Here is a 27222-nt window from a genome sequence, read left to right as displayed (position 1 = left end):
ATCCTCTCAATTTATCAGTCTCTTACTTTTACTGGGCAATTTTTTTTCCTGACAGAATTGAAGAGGATCATCCTGTTGAAAAGATCTCGTAAGGATTACGGTCCTCACTACCTAGCCGCGGGTTAAGGTTTGAGCCTGTTATAGAGTTTCGCTAAATTCGTTTGCGAAAACCACGTTTACCCAATTTCTATCCACGCATATCAAAATACAGTTCCGTCAAATACTATTTATATTATATTGCAAAGAGTTAAAATATAAATTTATTGCATAAATGTAGTTACCATTCATGGATCATAAAAAAATAATACACGACATTCTATGCAGGATTAAAAACCGGGAAAGGGATAGAAGGTACAATTTTTTTTAAGTATAAGTAAAAAAATAAAACCACAAAATTTCTGAAACGTAATTTTTATCGAGGTAAATGTAATTTAAATGTATCCATCGATCAGTATCATCGCAAAAGTTAAATTAAGTCAGAAATGATTGTGTTTAGGTCTCCTCTCATTAAAAAATTTCTCAACAACTTCTTCCTCAATGGATGCTATTGTGTCTTACCAAAGAGGTCTAAAATCCGATGAGTCGAATCCCTTGAGATTAATAAACACAATCTCGGTATTGTCCACGTTGTTGTTCAACCAACAACGATATTTCAAATATTTTCAAAGAAAAGTGTTTACCAATCATCGTTTCGTATTTCCAATTCCAGTGCGACGGAAGCTTGGAGAGACTCGCGAAGGAGTCGGACTCGCTGAAACAGGCGTACGGTCACTTTTTCGATCTGACCATCGTGAACAACGACATCGAGGAGACGATCGCGCAATTGGAGGCGGCCATTGAACGGGTCCACACAACACCGCAGTGGGTACCGGTCTCCTGGGTCTACTGACAGCGAACCACACCAATTCGTCAAATCACCAACGCGGACTGCAATGGCTCGTCGAACGCGAAGCAATGATCGTCGGATCGCGATTCACCGAACGACCGGTCCGATCGTGATCGTTTCGCTGCGACCACGGTAACGTTATCCGGCCGCGCGAACCCGCCGTGTTCGCAGGCGATCAGAGTCGTAGCCGATTCGGGACGGACAGGCACGTACATACATGTCGGACCAATCGAACGAACAAACGAATGACGATACCAAACCGTACTCGCCGTCGATCGCATCGTTACCGAGATCTAGAAGCACGACGTCGAACGCGGAACGCGCGTGAACTTTCGGCCGTGTGTTCACGAAGATTTTTTCATTGCTCTACCGCATTGCTACTATGATCCTTTGTTACCGTTATCATTGCTATTTACCAACGACGTGGGGAGAACCAAAGAGACAAAGCCGGCGATGTGGTCCCGAGGCGGAGAACACGACAATCAAAAGAAAAAAAAAATGAAAAAAAAAAAATGAAAATAGAAGAAGAACAACGCAGACGAATGTAACTTTCGATCTCGACGCGTGGGGGGGTCATCAACGTTCCTCGAAACTGTGAAAACTGCACGCACACATTCTCTCTCTATCTCTCTTTCTGTCCTTCTCTCTCTCTCTATCTTTCTCTCTCTATCTTTCGAAAGGTATGAAAAAAATATGCAATTCCACGACGCGCCTCGACGAATCCTATGTACCGTTACCGAGCAACCGGTCCCCGGGTCTCCTTGTGATTTAATTACGATTACATAGTTTTCTCTCTTTTTCTCTTCGTGCGAATACACAGAGACACCGCACGCGCGCACATACACGTACACATATCTTCCTCCCTTTCACTTTTACTTCACTTCGGCTCTCTGTCTCTTTCTTGCGCTGTTTTCTTTTAGCATTTCTCAAGACATTCCTCGTGCCCACGTTGGCGCGCGCGCACGAATTTATCGCAAGTGTTCGTCAGCCCGCGCGCGGATCCGTACGTAGCGATATGATGGAAACTATGGGAGTATATTACCAAAGAGTATCCGAAAGAAAGAGAAAAGAATAATAATGAAACGAAAGACACAGTCCCGCGAAACACCCGTGAAGAATCACACCGAAGAGGATGGGGTAAAATGACGAAACCAAGGTGGTGGGGGGACGGTCGTTCGAGCTGTTCGTGAATGTCGACCGAGTGGACACGCTTGTACCGTTTATTCCGAAATGTGTCAATCGACTATCCGTAACCTATTATTGCCTCCTATCGTACTCTCTTGTAACTATTTACACGAAATGAAAAGAAAAAAAAATACTAGGACAGCGCTGTTCGATAGTCTAACCGCTATCCCCAAAACGTAAATAGTCAATCTGTTTGTTCGAGTTGAAGGAAATTGGACTATCGACGACTAGTCGTTTACTTGTAATTTTAAGCATGTAGGAGAACTTCGCCGATTTCGTCTAGTACTTCTAACCATCTGAAACAACGGGGGTTCGTGCGGTGGATCACGCGGGCCCCGCCTACGTAACCCCCACGCGCACGCCTGCGCGTGAAACACGCGCGAGCGTTACTCTTTCCTTTCGAACGGTGAATCGTATCGTTTCTCCGCCATTCGGACGTTTATCGGTGTTCGGTTCAACGACGTTCAATTTTCTCGCCCCGGATCTGCGACGTCCAGCTACGAGGATATCTCGACTCGTGTTCCTTTCGTTACCGAGCGTACCTCAGCCTCGACTCGTGCGTTCATCGAACCACCGATCAACGACAATTTGCTCTCCGATTTTTCAATTTTCGAAAAAAAAAAAAAGAAGAAGAATTCGAGCCGAAAGCCAGGTACGCGTCCCGGATGGACGTCTTAGAAACGGCGTCGATTCTTTTGACCAGGTTACACTTTCCCGCGCGATTACCACGGCGACACATACGAAACATACACGTACACACGTAAAAGAAAACTGGTAATAATATTACATCACTCGGTTCGCATTGCACCCTTGTACAAAGCGCATAATTGAACGACGAAGTAACTCAAGTAAATAGATAGATATACCAGCTAATATTGAAATAATACGAAACACCGTCTCGCGTTAAAAGAAAATGGAAAAAAAAAAGAAATCTAGAACACGTGCACACAGAGACACACACACGCATACACACGCAAACACACACGTGCATACGTACGTACATGCGTACGTACGTACACGCCCGTATAACCACGTTCACGTACACGCAGACCGTACACGCTTACACGCCGACGTACACGTACACGCACACGCAAACGTTTACACACACCCGCAAACACAGTTGCGAACAGAGATACGTACACGGAGAAACAACGCGGATTCACGAGATACAGGTTTAACGATTAGGTAATTAATTACAAGCGATTAAATAAATTAATTGTGTAACTAATTAATACTGAATTACTAGAAGACTAATAGAAAAATTTGCATATGCAGCCCATAGAACGAAGGAGTGAATGCGTGTACGGACGGGCATGGTGTGAATCTCTTGCAGTCGCGATCAACATTGTGATCGGCACTCGCGCGGCTTTGTTCAGAACTTGTTCGATTACGGCTCAACTACTTGTAAAGATCTCAAAATATACGCACACACATACACGCATACGCACGCGCGTGCGCGCGCGTGCACACACATGTTTTACTCTGTGCTTCCTACTCGAGAAACGCGATTGTTAGTCATCGAGCGCGTGATTTATCCTTTATTAAACGCGACAATTTCGATGGAGGTGTTACGAAACGATAGCTAGGTACGATGTATCGTGCACGTTCTATCGGATACCTCGTGCAGAACATCTGCGCAATTTGTCGACAAGGTTCCGAACAGGCCCCAATTTGCACGAAGACAAGTCTGAAATCGTTAAGTGACAAGAATCGTCCGCGTAGATATTCGAGGAAAAGCTCGTACCGGTATGATCGTGTTTGTATGAGTGAGAAAACTATCGAAACGCAAGAAGAACGAATCTTCGGTGATTTTGTAATATTTCTTATAAGTTGTAGCTGCCATATCCAGTAAAAGTAAGTAACTAGGTGCGCTGAGTGATATTATCCGACGACGACTGTTACGATAACGATTCTGATGGTGGTGGTGATGATCGTGATGATCCTATGTGCTTCTGCAAGTGTGTGTCCGTGACTTTGAATGAGTTACGCTAAGATGTTGAAAGACGACGGGTCTAAAGAAAACAATAACAGTTCATTACAATTATGTAATTATAAATAAGAGGAAGAGACGAAGAGTATTATAACACGTTGTTAATTGAATTAATAAAACTAGCCCAAAGTGTCGAATGTACGTTTATTTGGTCATCCTCATCGTTCGTTTTCTATCGTAGTTGTGGAATTAATTTAATCGTTATTTGTTTCTCTATTTTAGAAACTCCAGAAGGTTACGATTTCACAGTGCAAGCCTGTGCAAGGTGTTTCGTTAAACGCAGACATAAATTCGAAGGCGATTTGAACGCGATACATGCAGGGATAATAATTTCTAATACGAATGTTGGTATATTTCAATACGATTGTATACTTTATCGATACAAATATTGTTTAAATATGAACACTTTATAGCATCGTGTTTTACATACACGAAGTTACATAACTTATTAAAAGAATATAACCGATGTAACTGCATCGCATAAAATACTATTAAAAACAAAGAAAATAACTTTTACTATATTTTGTTCGTAGTTAAAATACGATCGTTGTATCGTCAGTCATCCAAATTATGACTCGAAACTACCAGTTTCCCATGACTCGAAGTATATCATACCCTTTACATTGTAAACTTCTAAGTACCTAAATTAATCACATAATTCAATCACAAGTTTGTTTATACAAACACACGCTCGAATCATATATTTGAATTTTAAGAAATCTAGGCACTTTGCATTTTAGTGGACTAGTACGCTATCATCCCAGCGTGACAACAATACGCGAGTATTATAATACAGACATAATTTCTTAGAGATGTTCAATTACAGTACAAAAAATTTAACAACATGCCCATAACTTATTTCCTTCCACGCGTATAATACAGAGTGTTCCTTTACTTTATCTTCTCGCAAACATAGTCAGTTGGACAATATTGAAAACTGTAATTACAAAATACTCTTTATTTCTAATAAACGAATCCTTTTCGGTGTATTAGTTTTCGCGATTTCAAATTCATTTTTATTCTCCTTTAACTCTTAACTTTCTTAACTGTTTATTCTCCAAAATGGATTTAATGACCCATCGGAACTGCAATTTTAAAGAAGATCCGATCGAAAGGATCACAATGTTAAGAATAACCAAGTATTTAGAATGATCGCACTGTATTCCGTATCGATGATAGTGTTTAACGTTGTATTCGTTTAAATAAGGAATAATAATTAAATTCAAAGTCGTCGATGCTTCTTCTTCAACGGATGCTTTCGTATAGCGAAATTCTTCCTGGATATCACTGATGGTGGGATCAACAGATCCAGTTCCGAAAGTTCCGTTTTATTACACTGATGCTGATCCATGGGGAACATGTATTCCAGATCGATGTCGTACCTTCGTACAGTAAAATAATATCAAGTATTAATATATTTTCAATCATCGAATGAATTAAGACCATGTTTGCTACACACCTGGGTAACTTCTCGCGAAGATAGGAAATAACGTTAGCTCCGAGGCTTGGCTGTCGGCTCATGATGAAGCTGGACAAATATCGAGGACTCTGGCTCTGTTCCGCACAGTGCATAAGCAGTGCCCAGGATTTATAATCCGAGTCTAACACGTACGTATTGTACACACCTTCGTCTGTAAAACAGAGACATTATACAATTTGGTAAATGATGTACGTAAAAATTAAAGTTAGGATCCATTGTATTCATATTTCTCTTATCGTTCACACCGTTCACGATTAAATCGAAAATCTATACAGTATCGCAAACGAGGTAACAAGGTCGACCTAACATGTTATCAAAATTGGTGTTGTATAACAAAAAGAATCGATCTCAAGATCTTTTGTGGCACACTTTGTCTTCAAGTTTGATGATTTCTATAATCGTATCCACGTGTGAAATATATAGAGTAGACATTTTATCTGACGGGAGTAGGTGTCACGATCTGAAATACCGACTTCGTAAAGTATAAATGGTAAAACACCAAGCGATTTCTTCGTTTAAAAACGCTAGTTTTAGGTACTATATTCAACCCAACCATCGAAGTCGGTAAAGATAGTTGACAATCGATAATTGAACGAAAAATTATACAAAAGAACAAAAGAATATATAAATCGGGCAGCCATGGTCGTCACTTGTTCTCTTGGTAACCGATGCTGACCGCTGATGGACAGTACTGGCGACCACTGCCTAATTTTTGTTTTTAATTTATTTTGTTTGTTCCGACATATTTGTTTTTCTATGTTTATTTTTCTGTTACTGCACGACTGTATTTCGCCATTAACCCACATATATTTTGTACATTCTTGGTCACGTCTTAACTTCGTTTAATATTCATTATAAATTTAATTTGGCTACCTTAGCTAGGTACATCGGCTCGATTGCATCCTTCGAGGGATCTATAATTTTAAGTTTATTGTAAGTTAGTTTCAAGACCACCGTGTTCGAGTATCTGTGATCTGCCGAGCAATTATTCAATCTTTAACTTATTTTTGCTCGCTTGCACGCTCCCCAGTCCGGTCACCTCTGCTTGTTGCATAAGCAAGTGACCGGCCGTGCAGCTGGTCCGAACGATCGATTGCTGTCTCTTCTGGTGCGCTTCCAGAGGAAGATGTTGAGAACACAGAGGGAGGGTTTACCTTTATTTCTGTGGAAGTCACCGATCTTAGGAGAGGACCCTCTCTTCCGTAATCCTTCGTAAGTCATGAGGAAATAGGGCGCTCCTTTTGGTGACCATTTCCTCCCGAATCGAACCCATTAAGAGGAAACGGAATCAACCTAGTAGGACCAACTCCACGATTCGCGTCGCGTCCTTCCCAATTTTGCCTCATTTTCCTCAACATTGTAATTGTTTGGCAGAACTAAACGTGGAGATCGAAGGAACTTCCATCCCATGATTTAGTAATTTCGTTTCTAATGCACGTCGAGGGAGATAGATGGAACATTGATTCCATCTATCTCCCTCCGGGTCTCTAGTTGCAGCAACCTCCACGTGGTGAGACCTGGTAATCGGTATTACTCGCGACGAACAATAACATTTCGACGCGAGTACTACCGAGCTAATAGCTGCGAATTTAGAATGTTTTCTTAAGATGAATTTATTCGTAGAATTGTATAGTAGAATCGCTATATAGTAAGTGAAAGTCTGAATAGGGAAAAATGGGAATGTAACTTGGATGCATTTCGATGAATTCATTTCGAGAAATATAAGTAACTTTTCTTCTTTCCTTGGTTTGTTTAAATTTCATTTCTGTGATTCGAATTATGAATCAAAGAAGGGGGTATGGAAGTTTCAAGTGTTGTCAGAGTAGAAAATATATTTAGTTTTTGCTAAAATAATTCAAGTTGCATCTGTGTGAATAAGTAGGAAATATTGTTACAATATTTTCTGAGACTAGATGGGTTTGATAGAATTACAGGGCCAATTTTTCCACAATAACTGTTCTTACCGACCTCGGTGGGTCAGTTAAGTAAGCTCCTAGTATCACCATTCTTTATCCAACAGATCACTGCAAAACCATTGATATTTTACAAGGTCGGTATTTCAGATTACATGACACCAACTCCCGTAAGAAGAAATCTCTATTTGATATCTCAAGCTTATTCTCTGTTGGTATCCAGACATATGAAAAAGTCTACATATTTTTCTTGCGATTACAAGCAATAATGACAGAAGTTGAATTTAATGTTTACCAACATGAACTTCCGAATAAGTTCCAAAAGAATTTGAACTTCCAAAAGTTGGAAAATTTGTGGCAGCATACATGTAAGTAAATTTATTTTGCATGTCCGCATAAATTCCACAAAAGATAATTTATTTTGTGTAATTGCATATATTCTGCATACATTCCTCTTGCATTAATTCTGCACTAATTCTGCACTAACTCTGCATTAACCGTGTATATATTCTACGTAAATTCTGTCATACACTTGTATACATTTTATATGCAAATGTTTATAGTTTGCAAAGATTCTGCAAACATTTCGCGTGTACTCTGCATACGTACACATGTTTTACATGCACAAATATTCGCGGTCTAATAATTACTAGTAATCACCAATGATAATCTAATTCAAAATGATTAAGTACACAACAAATAATGTCTATGAGCAAATTGACTGCGACGTCCCTCGTATAATTCGTCACGAGTGTAGTTTGTTCGCAGGGAATGCATGTATTAAAATCGATGCAAAATATTCCACCGATCCTCAAACTTGAAAAAATATCCCAAACAATTGAAAATACATTCCACCAATCGGATAAAGTAGTTTGCGTAACCTATATATAATTCCTAATTTGTAAAATTTTAAATACTTTGTGTTGTAAATATTTCACGTTCTGTTCATCTTATCGGCTAAAAAAAATCTACTTTATCTATCCTTAAAACCGAAGAATGTATTTCAAAATCCATCCATCCATCCGCATAATTGAAATAGATGAAATAAGTAATCCTCGTCACATATAACCTTAAGTCTTATCGCTAATGGCCGAGTAATCTTGTTCCATTCTGAATCAATAACGTTGGTTGGAACACGGAAATGGTAACGGGGTCTAGGGTTTCATATCGTGTGACAGAAACTTCCATTGGATGCTAAGTCTATCTTATACCTCGTCTTAGTTAATAACAGTTTAGCGAAATCGACTGAATCTGTATGCTACCGTTTTATCAATCGCATAGTTCCCGGTATTCTGCGTGATCGTTATTGAGAGGCTTCGAGAGATTAGAAAGTTCCATTATTGTGGATAAACATAAAGTCAAGAAGAAACAATGGGAACGATATTTATTTATGGTAATTTATTTCTTTCTTGTTCCATTATTTTCACTTTGTTCCGACTGAGACGTGTTTTTCCGTCCTCAAGGTCATGATGTCATAGATCGTTGAACCCGTCTCGATGCTGGCTATAACGCCACATGATTGGAAACATATGGTGGTACACGAGAAAACGTTGATGACCTTGGAATGACCTTGGATGCACTTGGACCAACTTTCTTTCACTATCACTTTCGCTCTCTCAACTTCGCTATTCTTTTTTCTACTTTCAATAGGAGCGGATACACTTAAGGTGCTTACGATAAATAAGACACTCTCTCTATATATTTTCACACAAGTAAGATTTAAACGTTAATTTATCATCGGTTCGATAACTTTTAATTGAAGCACTTGTAGATGAAAATAGATCGATATCATTTTGTTCCTACGAGGATTCTCGCAAATTGTTTCTTTTGGCCTCTTATAAGTAAATATTTATATTCTCCGTGTATTAAAAGCTTCGGTCTCGTTTATGTTCTGCTAAATGATCTGGCACGGGTACTTAACCGCTGCTTTAACAGCGTGAAATGTCTTCGAGTCAAAATAGCTTCTCAGAGAATTCGTGTTTATCTTTTGTACGAGTTCAAACTTGGACAAAATGGCGTGTGAAAACATTAACCCGCCTTGTTTACCTAATCGTGCATCTACAGATTGTTATAAATACAAATGTAACTTTTTTACTGAACAATTACTAAATTTAATTAATGTTAAAGTATTTCCACTATGTAAGAAGCATTCGGTGAAAATCCTCCAACAGGTGGATATTAATTTAAAATTGTCTCACGATCGTGTTATTAATCAATGTATCGGCGGTGGGACGTTTTCTTGGAAAGTTATGAAAATATTTTGAATACTTACACGGATACTCGGCGTGCACCCAGTGAGCAGGTAACTCGGGCGAAGGTATCTTCCAGGTGATGTTACCAACAAGTTGTTCATTGATCGGATCATCCGTAAAACTGTAAGTGAAATTCATGGTGACTTCCGTGCTTTCGGACGAAATCGAAAGTTCAGCTCGCATGCATCTGTACGCGAGTGCCTCTTCCGAGCTTGCATAATACTGCACTATGTACCACGATCCAAGGAACTGCAAGAAATACATGTTATTTGTTGCTGTAGGACATGAACGGTAGCTTCACGGGAAATCCACGTAGATGTTCGCGCCTAATAGTTCTTGTTGTTCGCGTTGAAACGTTAATCGATACATCCATACTCCGTTCGACCTGCTCCACCACGATGCAGAAATTGAGAACCCGTGCTAAACGTTCGCAAATAAGCGAGGTAAATCGATAGGCACACTTGGCGCGAAATTTTTCCAAATACTCGTAACAACAACGAACGGTTAACAGTTATTTCAAGACTTTATCGCAAGACATCCAATTAGAGGCATTTGTAGAAAGATTATAGCATTCGAGAACCTGTTATGCAACTTCAAAGCTGCACGTAAAAGCCAATTTTCCGCTATTTCAAATAACGCGTTTAAAAGGAATTATTTTCCAGTGGATTTTAACTACAATACGCTCGAGCCAATTCCATTATGTTTTTAAATCGGTGTTCGGAGAGCAGACATTGAAAAAAATCATTTTAATATAATAATTTCCCGATTGAACGCAATCAGGTTTATCGATTAAGAAAGAATCGTTCACGGCAGATTCGAAGCATTGGAAAATCCACGTGCAGATGCATCTATAATACAGTTTCGATGTTCAATTACGGTTTAATGTAGCTCCATTCAATCGTTGCAGGAACGTGAATATTTCCGCGATTATTGTTCCCTGCTTTTTTTCGTTTCTCTTTATTACGACAATGTAAACGCGAAGCGAAGAATTAATCGAAATTTGGGATCGTTTATCGAATTCTTCTCGTCGATATATTCCAACTTGGATGAATTACGTAATAATTGATACAGTTGCGTAACGGTTAATTAGTCAGTCTGCGGGGAAATGTAATAATAATTTCAGAAATGTGATAGGTAATCGATAAAAATTGGTACACGTGTAGACAATCTTAATGAACAATTCTCAGGTTAATAAAACTGAATCATCGTGAACTGCGCATCGAGTAGTTTTATTGAGTGCAACAATGAAATTTTGTTAAATTGAAATTTTACCACACCAGATACGCGAAACATAATTTTGAAATTCCATTTTGCGGTATTAACATTTTAATGATATATCGGACGATATGCAAATGAGATTACTGAACAATCGTTTAGCTATAATTCCTATGGAATTGGATTAAAAATTGTATTAGTTATTTTGAGCGAAAATCATACATACACAGTGTACCCGTTGGTTTCACGTGCTTCGCAGTTTGCAATTAGCGATGCACATTCGTATACAATCCAAAAGCAAGATACAAATCGATATATTCAATTTGCATTAATATACAGAATAGGAAAGCCAACGTTGTCATTGAAAATGTCCCATTTCATTCGTTCGCTTGCTTCTAAAAAGTTAACGAAGTTCAATTTATGCGGAACTCGCGTATCTATCTTCCTTCCAGTGCTAATCGTTGCTAAGTGATGAACGATCATAAATCGTTCTGTCAATTTCATTCTGTCTTCCTCTTGGTTCAGTGTCTAACAAATTTACCAACATTGCATTTTCGAAGCTAACGATATACACTTTCCACGATAACATAATTTTCTCTTAACATAAAATTTATTCCCTTCGTTGTTTTCCTCTGTTACATTTTAGTAAAAAGGAATCGTTGGATCAATTGTTCGTGTTAGAAGGTAGAAAATGTTAGATCTCTTTCGAAAATTGTTCCACACAAAAGAAAGGCACAGTCGTGCTTTTTGGGGTCACGCAATCGTGCATTTAATCGAGTTGGATTTAAATAACGCGTCTTGAATGTTAGAACCGTAAATTTTAATTCACGTTTCGAACATAAAGCCTTAGATTCCAAAATGATTTCTCGACTTTCCTTTGCACGAAAAATTTGAGAGTTTCAGCTGGCTCAAAATTTTGCGACGCTCCGTACAACACTCCAAGAAGCTTCCTCTTTAATATAAAATATTAACCGCAAAGTTCAAAATGCAGAGAGACGGTTTTTCGTTAGATGTAATCTAGTCTTCTCATACGAAGTCTCTGAAGGATGACTACAGCTTAATATACTTAAAAATTTTCATCCGACGTAATTTGTAAAGTAGATCTTAGATACGACTTTGCAAAGAATACGACCTAATTGGGACAGTTGCAGTATTTTTCTCATCGAAATAAACAATTTCTTTTTTGTATTATTTCGTACGTAAAATGTACAAATATTTTCAATCATCTTTTTCATGTAACACGTATCTCAAATTAATTGAAACAAAAGTACCTCAAATTCGTCTCAATTGTTTAAAAATATAAATTTTTAATTTCGTACTTGCTTAAAATAATTCTTTTACATTTCTAATATTCCATGTTAACGACTAGATATGTATTCTTGGAATATTTCGAAGAAATCGTTTCATTGTTAATCACATCGCAAGTAAACATATGCAAAGCTGCAATAACCTCAATATTGAAATATACGCAAGTTATTTTTGGTAGACTAGGTAGAGGAGAATGTCGCATAACGTGTATAGTTCGCTGCTTCCCGAAGTGACTAGATTATAGAAGCCCGTTCCCGTTATCAGTTCCGCCTAACAATAAGACATTAATAATACTACTTCCTACCTTAGAAGTTACAACTTTATAAATATTTTATTATTTCCTCGTAGCTAGAAATTCTACAAACTCGCATGGAATGTTAACTCGAGAAAACCAGGTTCGATTTGTTTAAAGAAATTTATTAAAAAGTATGAATATACCACGAGTTTTGTTAAACAGTTGTGTGAACGATTTCGAAGCACCCTGTATATCTTCTACAGTTTCGGGAACATGCTAAGAATATGTATGGCATTAATAGCTTTTGGGTTATCGATAGAAACGGTTCGGTTCATGTCCTATCTCAAAAGAGTGGACCAGGATTACTCTCCATTAAGAATGAACGATAGGTTTGCGTTGTCGATGGTCATTATAGATACTGACGCATTTCTGTATATTCAAATACTTGATATATTATAACCAAATACAATTAACTATGAAGTATTGAATTAAAAATAATTTTAAAATTGCTCACGTTCGACAAAATTAAATCTTGAAATTATCACCTCTGCACATTATTTTCTCTCTCTCTTTCTTTCGATGTTTTATTATATTTAAAAAAGAATGTTTCGTTGGTTAATGTTAAATATTTCTGTTTAAATCTAAAATCCACTTTTACAAGATACTAGATCATCGCCACTTCTCTCCCTAAATATTTCCTCCAGCAAATAAGATTTTAAAATCTCATCTTATTAAGTACTTTGTAATAAATTTGATTGCAAAAACCTTTTAGACACGATTTAGAATTTAACGAGAAATTTACTTTCCTTCGCATAATCTCACTTACGTTTTCCCTTTCTCGTTAAATATCTCGTAGAAATTGTTAACAAGATTTTTGAAAAGTACATCCAGTCGCTAATTGATATTTTTTTTCAAACATCAACGAAAGAAATATTCTTCTTAGAAGGTTCCGCGAAGAGAGTCGCGATAGCCAAGAGAGAATAAACAAAATATGATTATTGTCGATTGTAAAGAGAAAATACTAAAAAAAAACGAAACGTACAGAAACAAGATTAATAAATTTAATTCTAATATTTAACTCGAACTTTCGAACCGGCTGATAAATAGAAAACTAAGAGGGAAGAAATCGTTTAAATACCCAAATGAGTCACAGAAGAGATTACCAATGAATTCTCAAGTTCCATTGAATAATAAAGACGACGAGCGGAACTTAAATTAAGAAACACAAAGGTGTTTGATGGCAGCAAGTAGTTTTATATGCACACAAGGTATGTCCGAAATAGCCTTCTCTTAAACACGCATAAAGATCCAAAAATAAGTTGCTTGGAGTCTCTACCTTTGAAAGAAAGTTCGTGATATTTTATGCAAACACGTTGTCTGCTACATGCGCATCGTTGCACCGAAGAAAATAATACATCGCGTCGCTCGGTGTTTCCCAAAAATTACTCCAAATATACGGATTCGCGACGATATATACATACATATACTTCCATTAAATTATATCGAATAATTAAACGCGCGTAATTATTGTTTGAATTTGTAATACGCGCAATGGGTTTTTCGCAGCGTTGTGACTAAAATTGTATCAAAGATTCAAAAGGAAGCAGGCAGATATCGAAGAGGAAATAGTAATTTCTGTTATCACGGCGGTGCACGATCGAGAGTGTTCAGCAAATGCGTTCCAATTGCGCTCTCCACAATTATTATTATACATTCAGCGAGCAGATTGATCGGAAATCCGTCGTGATCATCTATTTGTAATGTCAGAATATTAACGAGCGATGCGTATTACGATTTCGTGTAACAATATTCTCCGAATCGTCGAGAGAAAATTCGTAAAACCGATTGGAAATATTCACGTGTTTGTCACGAAGGCTATTACGCCTTACAGGAACAATATTGTAATCCTTGTACAACTGTACGAACAATATTGTACAGATTCTAAAGCCTTGGTCTTCTAACTCAATAGAACGGTTAAATATTGATTATGATTAACCGTTGAGAGAAAATTCGTAAAACCGATTGGAAATATTCACGTGTTTGTCACGAAGGCTATTACGCCTTACAGGAACAATATTGTACAGATTCCAAAGCCTTGGTCTTCTAACTCAATAGAACGGTTAAATATTGATTATGAGATTATTATGTATTATACATTTAAGGATTCCCTGAAAGTACCATTATTGGACAAATTGATTCGATCTGTTATCGATTTCTATTCAGATTTCATAACGACGAAGCATTCGAAAGACAATTATAAAGCTTATTTCTATCTTGTACACTCGTAACATTTCTTTCGGACTTTGTGCAATAGAAAGCACAATTCTTGCAAGTTTCACGTGATTTGTTACAAGGTTTTCGACCTTGAACTTTTTCACTATCGTCTGTGAGAAAATAATTATACAAAAACAATGCAGTTATTGAGTACAATCAAATTATAGGAATCGACCGTTTACGTTACTTCGAGAAATTGAAAAGATTGCGATCAGAAATAGAATAAGAACAAAATCGATCATAATATATGTTACCTGACCCTAGGATAACTTCTACCGAGTTCGACTTTCGGGGTCAGTTCAGTTATCTTTGACTCAAATTGTATCGAATTTCTACTATCCACGGAACGAAACATCGATCGAAAATACCTACCGCGTTAAATTATCACACGTTAAATACTAACGCATCAGACGATACATTACAACACCTAAATTTCTCGTTTTCTCAATCTCGTATACACAACGCAACAATGTACACATTCCCGAAACAATCGCAATCGAACCAAAATTTTCAATACTCGTCCCCTGGATAAAAACACTCTCGCTCGATTATCTCCCAATGAAAAATAGTCGTCTAGAAAAATCATGAAAAAATCCTGGAAAATTCGAAGAGACCGTGTTTACCTCGAACGATCGTTGAAACTGCAATCCGGTACTCCTACTTAGAAACTTTCGAGGCCGCAACACAGATTCGAACAACATCGTATAGGCAACACGAGCTAGTGATCCTACCGCGTTGATACAATCCAACGTCGTTAATACGAACGATAATTCGGAATCCTACCTCGGATATGTCAAAATTTCGTATCCCCTTCACTTTCGGGCATTTGGTCTTGTCCTCCCGCCTTTTCCAAGTGCCGCCGGTGTCGTCTATTATGCAGGCGAGCAGCAGTAGCACTATTATCGGCGAACAGAATCTCGTACATCTCGTTCCGGGCTGCATTCTCCTGGTCTCGCATTCAGGCTTCACAGCCACTTGGCACACGCGGAACCTTCTCAGTTCTTCGTCCGGTAGGTTCGGCCGGGTGACTAAAGGCCACGGAACCGGGCAGAATGAAGAGCGGACGCGCTCATGACTACCACTATCTTCGCAACGAGCGTAGAGGGGGTGGACCCGCGCTATCACGTTCCTCCCTTTGCATTCTTGGTGCTCTTTCGTTTTCAATCGGCAACTTGTTCTGCACGTCGCGCGTAGAATCCTCATAACTGGCGCCGGGGACTTAGCTACACGGGTACGGCCGCGGTGATCGTAGGCGTGATCGTTGTCACGGCTAAAGAAGGGCATCGACTGTTAGGCCGCTTCGTCCCGGTTGCTCTCTCGGTGCATTCGACTTCGTATCTTAGCTGTGGATTTTTTCTTTTCTTTTCTTTTTTTTTTTCTTTATTATTAGTCACCAGTGTACGCCGGAGCGTTTCGTTCAAGGTAAGAACGAAACGAGACGGAGTTCAGTCGGAGGTTTATTTCCTTGAACGCGGTGATCGATAAACGAGTATCGAGGCCTCGATCGTTCTCGTGACGGTTGAACGATAGCGGGGGCCGGGAGATCCGAGCGATCGATTTTTTTTAAATAATCCGAAGATCGCGGAGAGACTACTGCCCCGGTGTAAAGTACGCTGCGTCTACTGGACGAAAAACGTTCGATGTTTAGTTGTTGTTTGCGAGCATGCATTGCGAGTATTTGTTCTCTTTGCGGAAGGTTCTCGTTTTGGTTCTCGTTGCTGGAGTGTAGATATTCGGTTGAATCGAACATCGGTAGATGTGTTAGCGATCGATGGCTGGGAATTGTCGGATTCTTTGTTTGTTTATGTAGACATCGTTTTGGGTTCATTGTTCGAGGTAATTTAGCAAGTATTTATTGACACTGGGATCACCAAAGTGGTTTGACCTGTTTCGAACTTGTTTCTAAAATTATTAAATCGTTAGTGGGACTTTTCTTTACAATATTCGGTGAAAATTATTAACCGAATATTAGATTATCGGGTCTGGTGTTAATACATCTTCTTGAATAGTATTTTTGGTGAGTTCTAGATATGTTCGTAATTGTTCTTCAGATTTTTTACCCTCTCCTTCTATTCGTCAACTGCTAATGGTTATTAACGACTTGTCCAAGGTTTCGTAGAATTTATTTTACTTTCTTCTCGTTTCTCCGGTGTAATACGTTATTTATTCGTGTTCGAGTTCAGTTCGAGACGTGACTTCTGGCATTCAATTAGTAATAAGTCGAGGTTCGCATGTTTCGCAAATAGGTGGATCTGTTTCCTCCGTGAGGTGATGAATGGGCAACTCTTTGCATTCGAACGAGTAATGGCACAGTTGAAATGTTCTACCAATGATTTCAAAAGTATCTTGTCCGTTGCATTTCCTGAATGTCTGTACGTTGCATTTCCCTGTGTAGGGAATGGTGATTTAAGAATAATTTCAATCGTAAAAATTATAAAGATTTGAAATCGAAAAATGGATCGTACAACAGATTCTGTCAGCCTGATGCTAGAATATTTACACGCTGTCTGTGTTCTCTTATCTGAAAATTCATCCCAGTTGGATGTCGATTATTCGAACTAGTAGGGGAAACATTAATGAATCAGGACCACAACAAAATCAATATTCGCATATGTAGCCAGAAGCCGGGATCTTTCGTTTCGGTAAATTGTACGCTTTTACAAACATAACTGTGATTTACTGTGTCCAGTTTTGATATCGTAGACACGATCAGAAAAGTACATTTTTATCGCAGTCAGAACGAGGAATGAACGTAAAATATTTATTACACGGTGAAAATAAATACATAATGAGCACCTTTGTATTGAAAACGATGGCTAAGTGCATCGATGTTTTTCTCGTCTTCGATATCAAGATGCTCATTATACGTAGATTTTATTTATGACTTCCTGTGATCTTAAATAATATCATACCTAGCTGAACTCAACTTTCTTTGTGTAACAAAATATCGATAAAATATTGTAGTGTCTTGTTTCAAAGAATCGAGTTTACTTTCAGAACGCATAAATAGAAATATAATTTTTCTTTCGTCGTACTTTACAATCATTTCGAATCATCTTGTATTTTATTATTACATCGTACGCTTGAGAAACCAGTAGGAGAAGTCCTACTGACCTAATAATTCTAGAATCTGTAAATTAACATTTTGAGAACAGCTACTTCGAGCTCAGACAACGTGATTAGTTTTTAAATATCGTTCTTTAAATAGAATTCCATTCAAGTTAATTAATATTCCATTCGTTCGTCGAGCCACATTTTCATCCAACTGCGTACAATTGAAATTATACGATAAATCATTTTGATAGTCGATGATCGAAAGCATCGAAATATTCTGTCCCGTAATCAAGAGATAACGATGATCAAGGCGCTGTATAAGAAACAGAAACTCAAATGTGAAGATATTGTTCGAGTAAGGGTACGTAGAATAACGTATTATTTTATCCTGTCGCTCGTATAGTTGTAACGTGTGGAAAATGTTAATAGAGAAGTTGAAGAATTCATTAAGTACATGAAACGTACGAACGATCGTGACACTTTTGATTTTGATTGTGATACACGTGCCACAATTGCCGCTTAAGTTGATATGTATTGAATTAGTATGCACCTTAGAATTCGAATGTCGCATGTTCTCTCTGCTCTTTCGTGATTCTTATTCAAGAAACGTTATCGATAAACAATTCAGTAACAGTTCTCTGAATAACTTCAACATACCATCTCGCTGCACGGAAACGTGTTCGACATATCTAAGTAATTCTGTCATTTTCCTGATTCACGGTAAATGACACAACGTTGAAAATATTTGTCCAAATAAAACACACAATGCAGTTGTTTACATTGAAGATCGCCACATCTGTGTTCCGGTTTGAGAAATGTTTTCCTTGAATCCGTGGTTGGTGATGACTCAGAGCGTGGAATATTATTGTCAGGGTATTGTTCGTGTGCAGATAACTCTAAATTTTGAACAACTCTTATTGCAATGATTCATTTTTCTGAATTGAAATGCGATAATTTATCTTGCGAATTGGATGAGGCTAAATGCAACTAGACTCTTATTAGATGACGTTATTCTTTGAAAGGGAGGATAATAAACCGAAGAGACACGATTCCATCTGTTCTTTATTCGATTAATAATCTATTATTGTATTGCAGACGCGTAAAAAATAAATTTCTTCGCGTACAAAAATATGCTTATCACGTAGAGTATGAGGTAATATCGTTGTCCGAAGATACATGCCTCCAACACGGGCATGTATAAATTAAGTCTAATCTGAGAAAACAGATACACAGCTTATCATTCTACTTTTTTTTTTTATCGAACATCCTTTTCCTTTATACAGTAGTAGCAAGAATGAATTAATGAATGGTGCCGGCTCTGAGAGGAGGATACGCCCGCGTATATTTTATTGAAGAAAATGAGGTTAAATAAAAAGAAATCAATATTCATTTCTTAATCTTTTTACATATAAAATCCATTGTATTAGAGTAAAAAATATATATAGTAAATATTTTAATTATGGCTAATTAAATGCAGTATATGAACATGGTCCATGGTTCAGTTTGTTAATACTATAGTCAATAATTTTAAAATTATAAATAGTAGATCATTTCCACGGTGGTTTATTCTTTTGTTGATCTCCTTTTGTACCAACTTTTTGTGAAATTGGAATAAATTCGCTAGTATCGGGTGTGGTCTGAAAATTGAAATTATAACGTTAAAGTATTATCATAATTCGAAATTCAGTAATGAAATTACTTCTGATGGAGGTTGCCATGTAATACTGTCTTCGTCCTTTATACTTAGTTCTTTTTTCATATAGTGTTTTCGTGGAACCTCTCTACATACTAAAGGTGGGCTTGGCATATGTTCTCTAATTTTTAAGAAGTCGTCCCTCGACTGTTGCATCTCTGCGATCTGTAAAATATTTGATTAAATAGGTATTGGGTTAATTGTAAAAGAATGGTGAAATTCAAATAAATCCGACCATTTTTACATATTTACGAAGATCATCTTTTGATTCTTTCCTACTTGTTAATGGGGTGTCGTCGGTCGGCGTGATAGTACTCATACTTTCACCTTGATCGTGAAAATTTTTCGTATCCGGCGTTTGTAAGGTTAACCTTATTGGTTCTTGAAAAACTTTCGCAAAACAATTTGGCATTGATTCGGATTTTCTTGGGCCTTTAAATAATTTCTCAGCGTGAATTTTTTGAAGAGGTGTCAAGTCCTCCATATTTCCACCTATAGTTTAATAGAAATGATATTATTGGTTGAACTGCCAAAAATATTCTATTATTAGTAAAATGGCGACTATTTAACTTCACCCGATATAATTTGCAAGGCTTGTTGCCATTGCTTCTGCATTACGGAATGAAGCTGTTCGGCAAGTTGAGATTTAGTAGCGCGTTGAGAACTGAGTTCTGTTTCTAAAATGGACGACTTTTGTAGAACTTGCGCTAACTGAAGGTCGCATAGTCGCTTCTCTTCTTTATGTTTTTCTTCTAGTAAATTTATTTCTAATCGATGTCTGAATAATTTAATAATTATACTATATATGTTACTCTATTGTACTTATATTGTGTATTTTTTTTATTTCGAATGTGTATAAAAATGTACTTAAAGCAGAAGCAAACATACTTATCTATAATATCTTTAATTTTCCTAGCTGCACATTCGGCAATAACTTGTTGCCTGGTTTTTAATTCTTCAAGAAATTCTGATTCAGCAACATCAAGTTGAGTTTGAAACTCTTGTAATTTTACCTTTACTACTTCATCAACTTGTTTCTGATAAACTTCTTGCAATTCGGATCGAACTTTTTCTTTTTCTTCTGCAAGAGATTTCGTTTCATCCTTGGCTACTTTCTGCAAAATGTGGTTAATAAATGAATAAACATTTATGAATGCAAGAAGATGTCGATTAATAGACTACCTCTGCTTGTTTAGCATCATCGATCGACGAATGTAGTGCAGCATTTTTCTGCTCTAAAATTGTATTCCTAGTAATCTCTTCCTTTAATTTTAATTGTAAATTTTCTTTTTCTTGCCTTAATACAGTTAATTCGGCTTCACAAGTATCTAATGCTTTGTGGATAACGTTCATTTCATTTCTAACTTCTCCACCTTTCAATCGCTCTTTACCTAATTCTTGTTGAAGACTTTTTAAAGTTTCTTCAGTCTGTTTATTTTTCTCTAATACTTTTTTGTAGTCTACTTTTAGTTGCTCGGATCTACCTTCTGCTTCTTGCACAAATGATTTGTAATTCTCTAATTCATCAGCATGACATTTTAATAACTCTACCTTTTCCTTCATCACTGTATCACTTTTTTCTTTGTAACCAGCTGCAAGATCTAAAGCCTTTGATAATTCTCCTTCGCAACGTTTAATTTGTGACTGAAATTCTGAAATTTCTAACTGATGTTTTTCTGTCACCGTTTTTAAATTTGTTTGTAAAACATTGTATTCATTTTCTAAGACGTGCACACGTTGTTTCAATTTAGACCATGCATTATGAAACTGTGCAATCAATTCATTCTTTTCATTATCCACTCTAAGTGCTACTGCAACTTTTTCTTGTTGTTCTAACAATCGTTTCTGAAGCTCTTGAATTAAATGTTCACAATGCTGCATAATATTTTATATTACTAACTACATCAATTTATTAATAATGAAAGAAATGTGTGAATGTAAATTTTTACATACCTCTCGACGAAATTTTTCTTCTTCTAATTTAATTCTACGCATTTCTTCTTGAGATTTATTGCTATTGTTATCCCAAAAATCTGACAATGACAAAAGTCGTTGCGATTTCCTGAAAAGAACATAAGAAGTTTTAGAATTTTGCAAATGTAGGACAATAGATATACCATAATATATTATAATTGTAATGAAAATACCTTGGAAAAAAATCTGTATTTGTCGAAGCATGAGCAGTGCTTTTAGTACACGATGCATTGTGCATCTGTTTCATATGTTGAACATTGCTATTTTGTTGAGAACTATTATATTGTGTTAATTCGCTAAGCAACGAAGATTCTATACTTTTATGTATTGGATGTGATTGTACATTATATGCACTAACTGCACTTACACCATTATTTACATCATCCTTGCACAAGGGAGTTTGGTCGGTAACCGATTCTTTCTTTTTTAGACTATTTGCTTTTATAGCTGATTTATCAATATTGTTTGTACCTTTTTGTATACTTGTACCTTCTACCTCTTCTGCTTTTAATGTTGGTTTTTGTACATTTTGTTCCCATGTTTTAAATTCCGAGATTATTTTGTCAGTTTCATCAAAACTGAAAGAGTTACGATACGGTAAAGATATATCAGGGAAAACATCAGAACATATTTTTTTAGATACAACTTGTCCAACATCGTGATATTGATTCAAGTCTTGTAATTCGAACTCCAATTTTCGGTTAATAGAACTTTTACGTGGATTATTGTGAATTTTGCTTGCAGAAACATCATTGTTGTGGCTAGATAATAACATATCATTTTGTTCTTTGTGACACTGATGTATCGAGACTCTATTTATTCGTTTGGATAGTTCTAATTCAGTGACCTCCATTTCTTGGAGTAACTCATTGACTTCAGAGAGCTCCATATCTTGTATACTAGTTCTAGAGCACGAATGCGGTTGTCCCCTTGTGCTAAATAAAGTCGAGGTAGATGGCATTGAATGCAATTGATTGGAAGGAGGTTTAACATATATATTATTTGTGTTTTTACAATGATCAAGTGGATAAGAGCAAAGTTCTCCTTTGGAAGGAGCAGTGGCATGCGGGAAACCCACACTCCGAGAACCAGACGGTAATACCACAGAGGAATCAGAATGGGATATTAGATAACCATGCTTCTCCTTACCATCATCATTAGCGTTAGTTGTATTAGTACCAGTAGCCATAGGAAAACAATCCCCCGATTTCACGTCATTCTGACTAAAATTAGTATGGTTTGATAATGAGTAACCATGAGGAGTTGATGGAACAGACAAGGATTGTCGAGGCTTTACAGGTGTATTTTGTAAGCTACAGCTCTGATTTACATAGAAATTAGTCCTAGGTAATATCTGTCTAAATTTGGTAGCCGAGTTATTTTGAATTTGGGAATCCCATGAATTATTTAGCAAAGTACCATCTAAGCTAGAATCTTTGAACTCGATAGCATTAATTCTGCTTTCTAAAGTTTGCATATGTTCCACGAGTTCCGATATCACTCCAGTTCTTCCATTGGTGTAGTCTGCCTTCCCGTGATCAGAACTAACATCGGAGTCCGACGATGGCGGTACAAGGAACAGGTCAGGGGGAATTAGGAGTAAAACATCGGTATCATCAGAATCGCTCATCATCCATTTGAATTTCCTCACACCAAAGCAAATCAGATCCGACTATTGTAAATTTCGTTGAAATATACAAGTATTTACAGGGTATTTACACATCCCTCCACATATATAAAAGAAGCAAGCAATATAAACAACAGTTTCAGGTTTACTACTTTGTCATAATATTGAGAAAAAAATGTAAACCTTAATTATATAAATGATGCACAAACATTCCGAAAGAGCAGTAAAATATTCTGTTCCTGGTCTTTTAATAATAAATCTCACTACATTATATAGATTCTAAAAAATTTGTAAACAAACTAACCAAACAAACGTACTTTAAAGGGAAGCATCCCCGCCGTACTAACCGATACAGAAGTACGCGATGCTATCAGTAGATGGCAGCACGATAAACTTTGGACATTTTTCGGTCCTGGAATGGTACCCCACGGGACAAGATATAAAACAGACCTTGCAAGCAATGTTTTCGCATGTCATACAAATCGGGAGCTCGCTAACCCTCTTGTCATTTTCGTTTCACTTCTAATGTTATCGATTCAAGTTGGAATAAAATTTTAACGCCGTTACGTGTAGAAATTGAAATTGAACATAAAAATTAATTATTTCGGTGACAATTAGAATCACTACTGTACACAGCAAAAACACACGTGCATACGTAGATACGTAATAAATACTTTTATCGTTGAACTGACAAATAAATATTTTTTCTTCACTTACCGTGATAGAGAAAGACAAGTAAACTTCATTACCGGTTCAAAGACACCGCTGTAAGTTCAAATGCGCTCATGAGGAGGGGGCGGAGATAATGTCTACAGTTACGAGTGGAGGGGAGTGGCCTTGAACGGCCAACATATTTGGCACCGACCTAGACTGCTGTATCTTTCGTGTACGTTGAGTCGCGCAGTCACGCACTGCTTCAGTTTTTTCGTGTACCATTAGCGCCCGAGAAGAATGTCGCGGAGGGTCCATTAATTCTTTTCAAAGGTCCATCTCCTTCGAGTAGACGTCTTGTTCGGTGCCAGAGCTGGTGACTTTCTGTTCACGAGAAACGAGAAAAGAATTAATGGACCTCGGCTGCATTCGTCTCGGGCACGTTGTATACATCCTTTTTTTAATATCGTTCCGTTATGTGGCTGATCTTTTCAGATTATTCGCTCGGTCATAACTGGTACAAATCTATGAAGAAAGAAACGTTACATAAATTTGACTCGTTTTAAAAAACCCTGCACGTACTTCTCTCTTTGCAGCGCGAAGAACACCAAGTTGAAAAATCCACCTCTTTTGGACAAGCTTGTCCCTTTATCTCGTTAAGGTAAACGTGTACTGGAGTAACACTCGTCGAGTCCTTTTCTTCTTATATAATTTAATTCTACCCCAGTTTCTTTCAAATTTCGAATAAAATAATCTACCCGATTATCTCTCGTTTAATCACAACTTTCGGGCTAATATGTAGGATCTATATTATTTTACAATCCTTAAACTTCGCGTCATCGAATCGTCGAGACCAATTTCAAAGGTAACAGAATCGGGATCACGGTGTGGCAAATTTAACAGACGAAGGCCGTGTTCGTTGTTAACGTATCATTTTATTATACTTTTGTAATTCAAATGCACCTCGCCTCGTATAGCTACAATATTTACCTCGTTCGTATTAATAATATACACCTGCTTAAAGTACGCAGTGAAACGTTCCAGAATCGTGTGCATTCTCGTATCGCGCGGAATATAAAAAAGATACAGGTAGATGGGAAACACTCGAGACTAGGTGTAAAAGAAAGCGGGCTAGGAGTACGGGGGGGGGGGGGGATTGGGCGGGGTTGAAGGTGCAATGTAAAAACTTTTATAGCGTATGAATATCACATTAGACTACGTCTTGTATCTATAATAATCGCGTAAATCATGGCCGCGCAGCGGAACGAACTCGAAGAACGACGAGCGAGAATCTCGTCGTAAATTTCCAAAGTGGTTCCCGTCGAAGCTATCTGTCCACGGTTCAACGATGATAATGGTGCACGCGCGCTCGTGGATCGAAACGCGCGCTAGGGGTGATGGTGGCGGCGGTGGTGGCGAAAAGAAGAAAAAAGCAAACGTGGAAAATCGTTTCGCGTTTCCCTCGCGAAACGAGCGATTTCGATGGGCAAGATGGGGAACCCCTCGTGTCGAATCTCGCCCGTTTTCGAAGCAGAGTTTCGTGGCTGCGCGAAATATTCTACGATTTGGGGGCTCGATGGTGCGATACGATTCGCATCGATCCGAGTATGAACGTTTTGTCGTGGGCTGCACGGGCTCGTAATGCTCGTTAACCATATCTTGTCAATAAGGTGAAATTTGAATAGAGTACGAGCCAGTTTCTCTCTCTCTCTCTCTCATGCACACGTACACGCACATATACACACACACGCATATGTATCAGGGAGGGGACCAAGGGGTAGAGAAATAAAACAACGTTCTCGAAAACGGAGCTTGCTGGCGACTAATTTACACGAACTTCGGTTAACGAATTTGGGTATCAAATTTCCTCGTTGGATCTTAACCGCACTAAAAATCATCTGTCCCGTTTTATAAATACACTTCGTTTCTCTCTCTCTCTCTTTTTTTTTTCGTTTTTTTTTTTTCTTCTTTCTTTCCTCCCATTGTTCTTCCTATACAATTCGTAACGCTAGTGGAAACAGACACTCGATACTAGTTTACGGCGTTTGCCGTTCAATATACGTTAAATATAGTCGGTGTATGTATATCTATACAGTAGAAATCGTGTTCCACGTTCTCTTCCGTTCCCTTGACGGTGTTTCGTAGTCGTCGTTGAACGATTCGTACGCGAAGAATCAGCCGTGCCTCTTTGTCCATGATGAACGGGGAACAACAACGCGGATCGAACGATTGTCACTGATCGAATAGGTGAACTTTCGCCGCGCGCGTTAATGTCTCGAAATTTCCAAAGTTCTCGGTACGATTCGTCTATGAATCATCGGTACTCGTCGTATCGGCGGGAAAGGCAAAATAGATAGGATTTTTGCTTTGTACTTTTCACCGGAACGCATTCCGACCATCCAATGGAACGTTCCCGAGATCCAAGTAACCAGTCGCCTCGAATCGGATAAGTTATGGTTTATTCTCGGTGGAAAAGTTTCGATAAAACATGCCCTCGTAAATACTCCTTTGCAATAAGTTACTTTCTCATCGAAACATTCGCGGAGTCATCGGTTTCTGGAATAGCAAACGCATGCAACAGTAACGAGGTGTAACGACGTTTTAAACAATTATTGCAATTGTTCAAAACTTGCGAAAATTATATCATCGTTCTATAATAGTATGTATTATGATATAAAATTACATTATTTTAAAACACTATTAATAAAATAAATGTAAGTTCGAGAAATTGTTATACAGAAGTAACAAGTCGGGAATTTCGTTTTTACGTGGCGCAACAACAACATCGTTGAACGAAATATTCACGGTAAGTATAGAAATATTCACGGTATTCGTTTTTACATTGTTTTCAATGAGAAACTTAAATTAGGTCTAGTAGACGATTACAGTTGTTCGATGGATAACACGTGACAAATAATACAACATTCGGAGAGCACATTTAACCGTGTTTGAAATTCCCTTTTTCTTTTTCTCGACGAGGATTGTATTTTCTGTCCGATCCCAAGCGTTTCTTAATTTTGGAAACTTCGTTGAAAGAATTGAAATATTCGTTCGCTCGGAATTTCGAAGTTTTTGCACGCAATATTTTTCTACAAATACAATTCAAAATTTGTAACGCAGCAGGGGTAATTCTTCGTATAAAAATGAATCGAAAACGTGGGATAAACTTTTTTCCTACGGAGTTTCAGTTTCGAGAAAATTGATTTTGAAAACCCTTGGGGCACGCGAGCAATTCAATGCAACTTGTCCGCCGTGTCTGATCGTTACTCGCTAATTCTACTTGCAGCGGAATTTGCGAACACCATCGGTGATATTCCTTTCGATTAAATTGGTTACAATTGTTAAATAGTATCGTACACTTTGAAACTACTATTTATTCAAAGTTTGTTCGAGAATGGAATTGAAAACACCGTTAAAAAGGTACTTTGATTTTCCAAGAAATGTATTATATTCGTAACAACACCTTACAACTATTTCCAAGCTTT

General features: G+C 37.6%; 3 protein-coding genes and 2 long non-coding RNA genes across 14 annotated transcripts in view; 3 read left to right on the top strand and 2 right to left on the bottom strand.

Moving 5' to 3' along the window:
* Cask (peripheral plasma membrane protein CASK) overlaps window positions 1–4193 on the top strand; it is a 266805-nt gene extending 262612 nt beyond the window's left edge. For all 9 annotated transcript variants that reach the window (XM_076316663.1, XM_076316662.1, XM_076316659.1 and 6 more), the window contains one exon: window positions 710–4193. In XM_076316663.1, the coding sequence (XP_076172778.1) occupies window positions 710–889 (180 nt within the window). In that variant the 3' untranslated portion in view covers window positions 890–4193. The remainder of the gene's footprint in view (window positions 1–709) is intronic.
* Karl (lipocalin/cytosolic fatty acid-binding protein Karl) lies at window positions 4189–16037 on the bottom strand. Its single transcript, XM_076316669.1, has 4 exons — window positions 15522–16037; window positions 9727–9955; window positions 5521–5692; window positions 4189–5443 (listed from the first exon to the last, which is right to left on the bottom strand). Exons 1-4 carry the CDS (start codon window positions 16020–16022, stop codon window positions 5284–5286), a joined length of 1062 nt encoding a protein of 353 aa, XP_076172784.1. The 5' UTR covers window positions 16023–16037; the 3' UTR covers window positions 4189–5283.
* Window positions 7050–13019, top strand: LOC143149355 (uncharacterized). Its single transcript, XR_012992753.1, has 3 exons — window positions 7050–7526; window positions 7605–7822; window positions 12578–13019. It is a non-coding gene; the product is annotated as an uncharacterized LOC143149355 (long non-coding RNA).
* Window positions 13305–14211, top strand: LOC143149199 (uncharacterized). The gene is made up of 2 exons (XR_012992720.1): window positions 13305–13732; window positions 14031–14211. It is a non-coding gene; the product is annotated as an uncharacterized LOC143149199 (long non-coding RNA).
* Window positions 16038–19156: 3119 nt separating the features above from the next.
* Cnb (centriole duplication and spindle assembly protein centrobin) lies at window positions 19157–23409 on the bottom strand. 2 transcript variants are annotated; one of them, XM_076315804.1, is made up of 8 exons: window positions 21633–23403; window positions 21439–21547; window positions 20668–21360; window positions 20374–20600; window positions 20061–20263; window positions 19721–19977; window positions 19492–19650; window positions 19157–19429 (listed from the first exon to the last, which is right to left on the bottom strand). In XM_076315804.1, exons 1-8 carry the CDS (start codon window positions 23090–23092, stop codon window positions 19340–19342), a joined length of 3198 nt encoding a protein of 1065 aa, XP_076171919.1. In that variant the 5' UTR covers window positions 23093–23403; the 3' UTR covers window positions 19157–19339. The 2 variants fall into 2 exon arrangements, with proteins under 2 accessions (XP_076171919.1, XP_076171920.1); XM_076315805.1 differs by lacking the exons at window positions 19157–19429; window positions 19492–19650 and having other exon boundaries at window positions 19821–19977; window positions 20056–20263; window positions 21633–23409.
* Window positions 23410–27222: the final 3813 nt, after the last annotated feature.

The sequence above is a fragment of the Ptiloglossa arizonensis genome, chromosome 7 (genome assembly GCF_051014685.1).
Source record: "Ptiloglossa arizonensis isolate GNS036 chromosome 7, iyPtiAriz1_principal, whole genome shotgun sequence".
In the NCBI taxonomy this organism is placed as follows: domain Eukaryota; kingdom Metazoa; phylum Arthropoda; class Insecta; order Hymenoptera; family Colletidae; genus Ptiloglossa; species Ptiloglossa arizonensis.
This window is presented reverse-complemented; position numbering and strand designations above follow the sequence as displayed.

What these genes read in the sequence shown, in the direction of transcription:
- Karl (XM_076316669.1), bottom strand. Translation starts at nt 16,022, where the DNA reads ATGCCCTTCTTTAGCCGTGACAACGATCACGCCTACGATCACCGCGGC. An exon ending in GAAATTTTGACATATCCGAG is followed by an intron (nt 9,956 to 15,521) that starts GTAGGATTCCGA and finishes TATTTCTTGCAG; the next exon opens with TTCCTTGGATCGTGGTACAT. An exon ending in GGTGCACGCCGAGTATCCGT is followed by an intron (nt 5,693 to 9,726) that starts GTAAGTATTCAA and finishes TCTGTTTTACAG; the next exon opens with ACGAAGGTGTGTACAATACG.
- Cnb (XM_076315804.1), bottom strand. Translation starts at nt 23,092, where the DNA reads ATGATGAGCGATTCTGATGATACCGATGTTTTACTCCTAATTCCCCCT. An exon ending in AATACAGATTTTTTTCCAAG is followed by an intron (nt 21,548 to 21,632) that starts GTATTTTCATTA and finishes TGTTCTTTTCAG; the next exon opens with GAAATCGCAACGACTTTTGT. An exon ending in AGCCTTGCAAATTATATCGG is followed by an intron (nt 19,978 to 20,060) that starts GTGAAGTTAAAT and finishes ATTAAACTATAG; the next exon opens with GTGGAAATATGGAGGACTTG.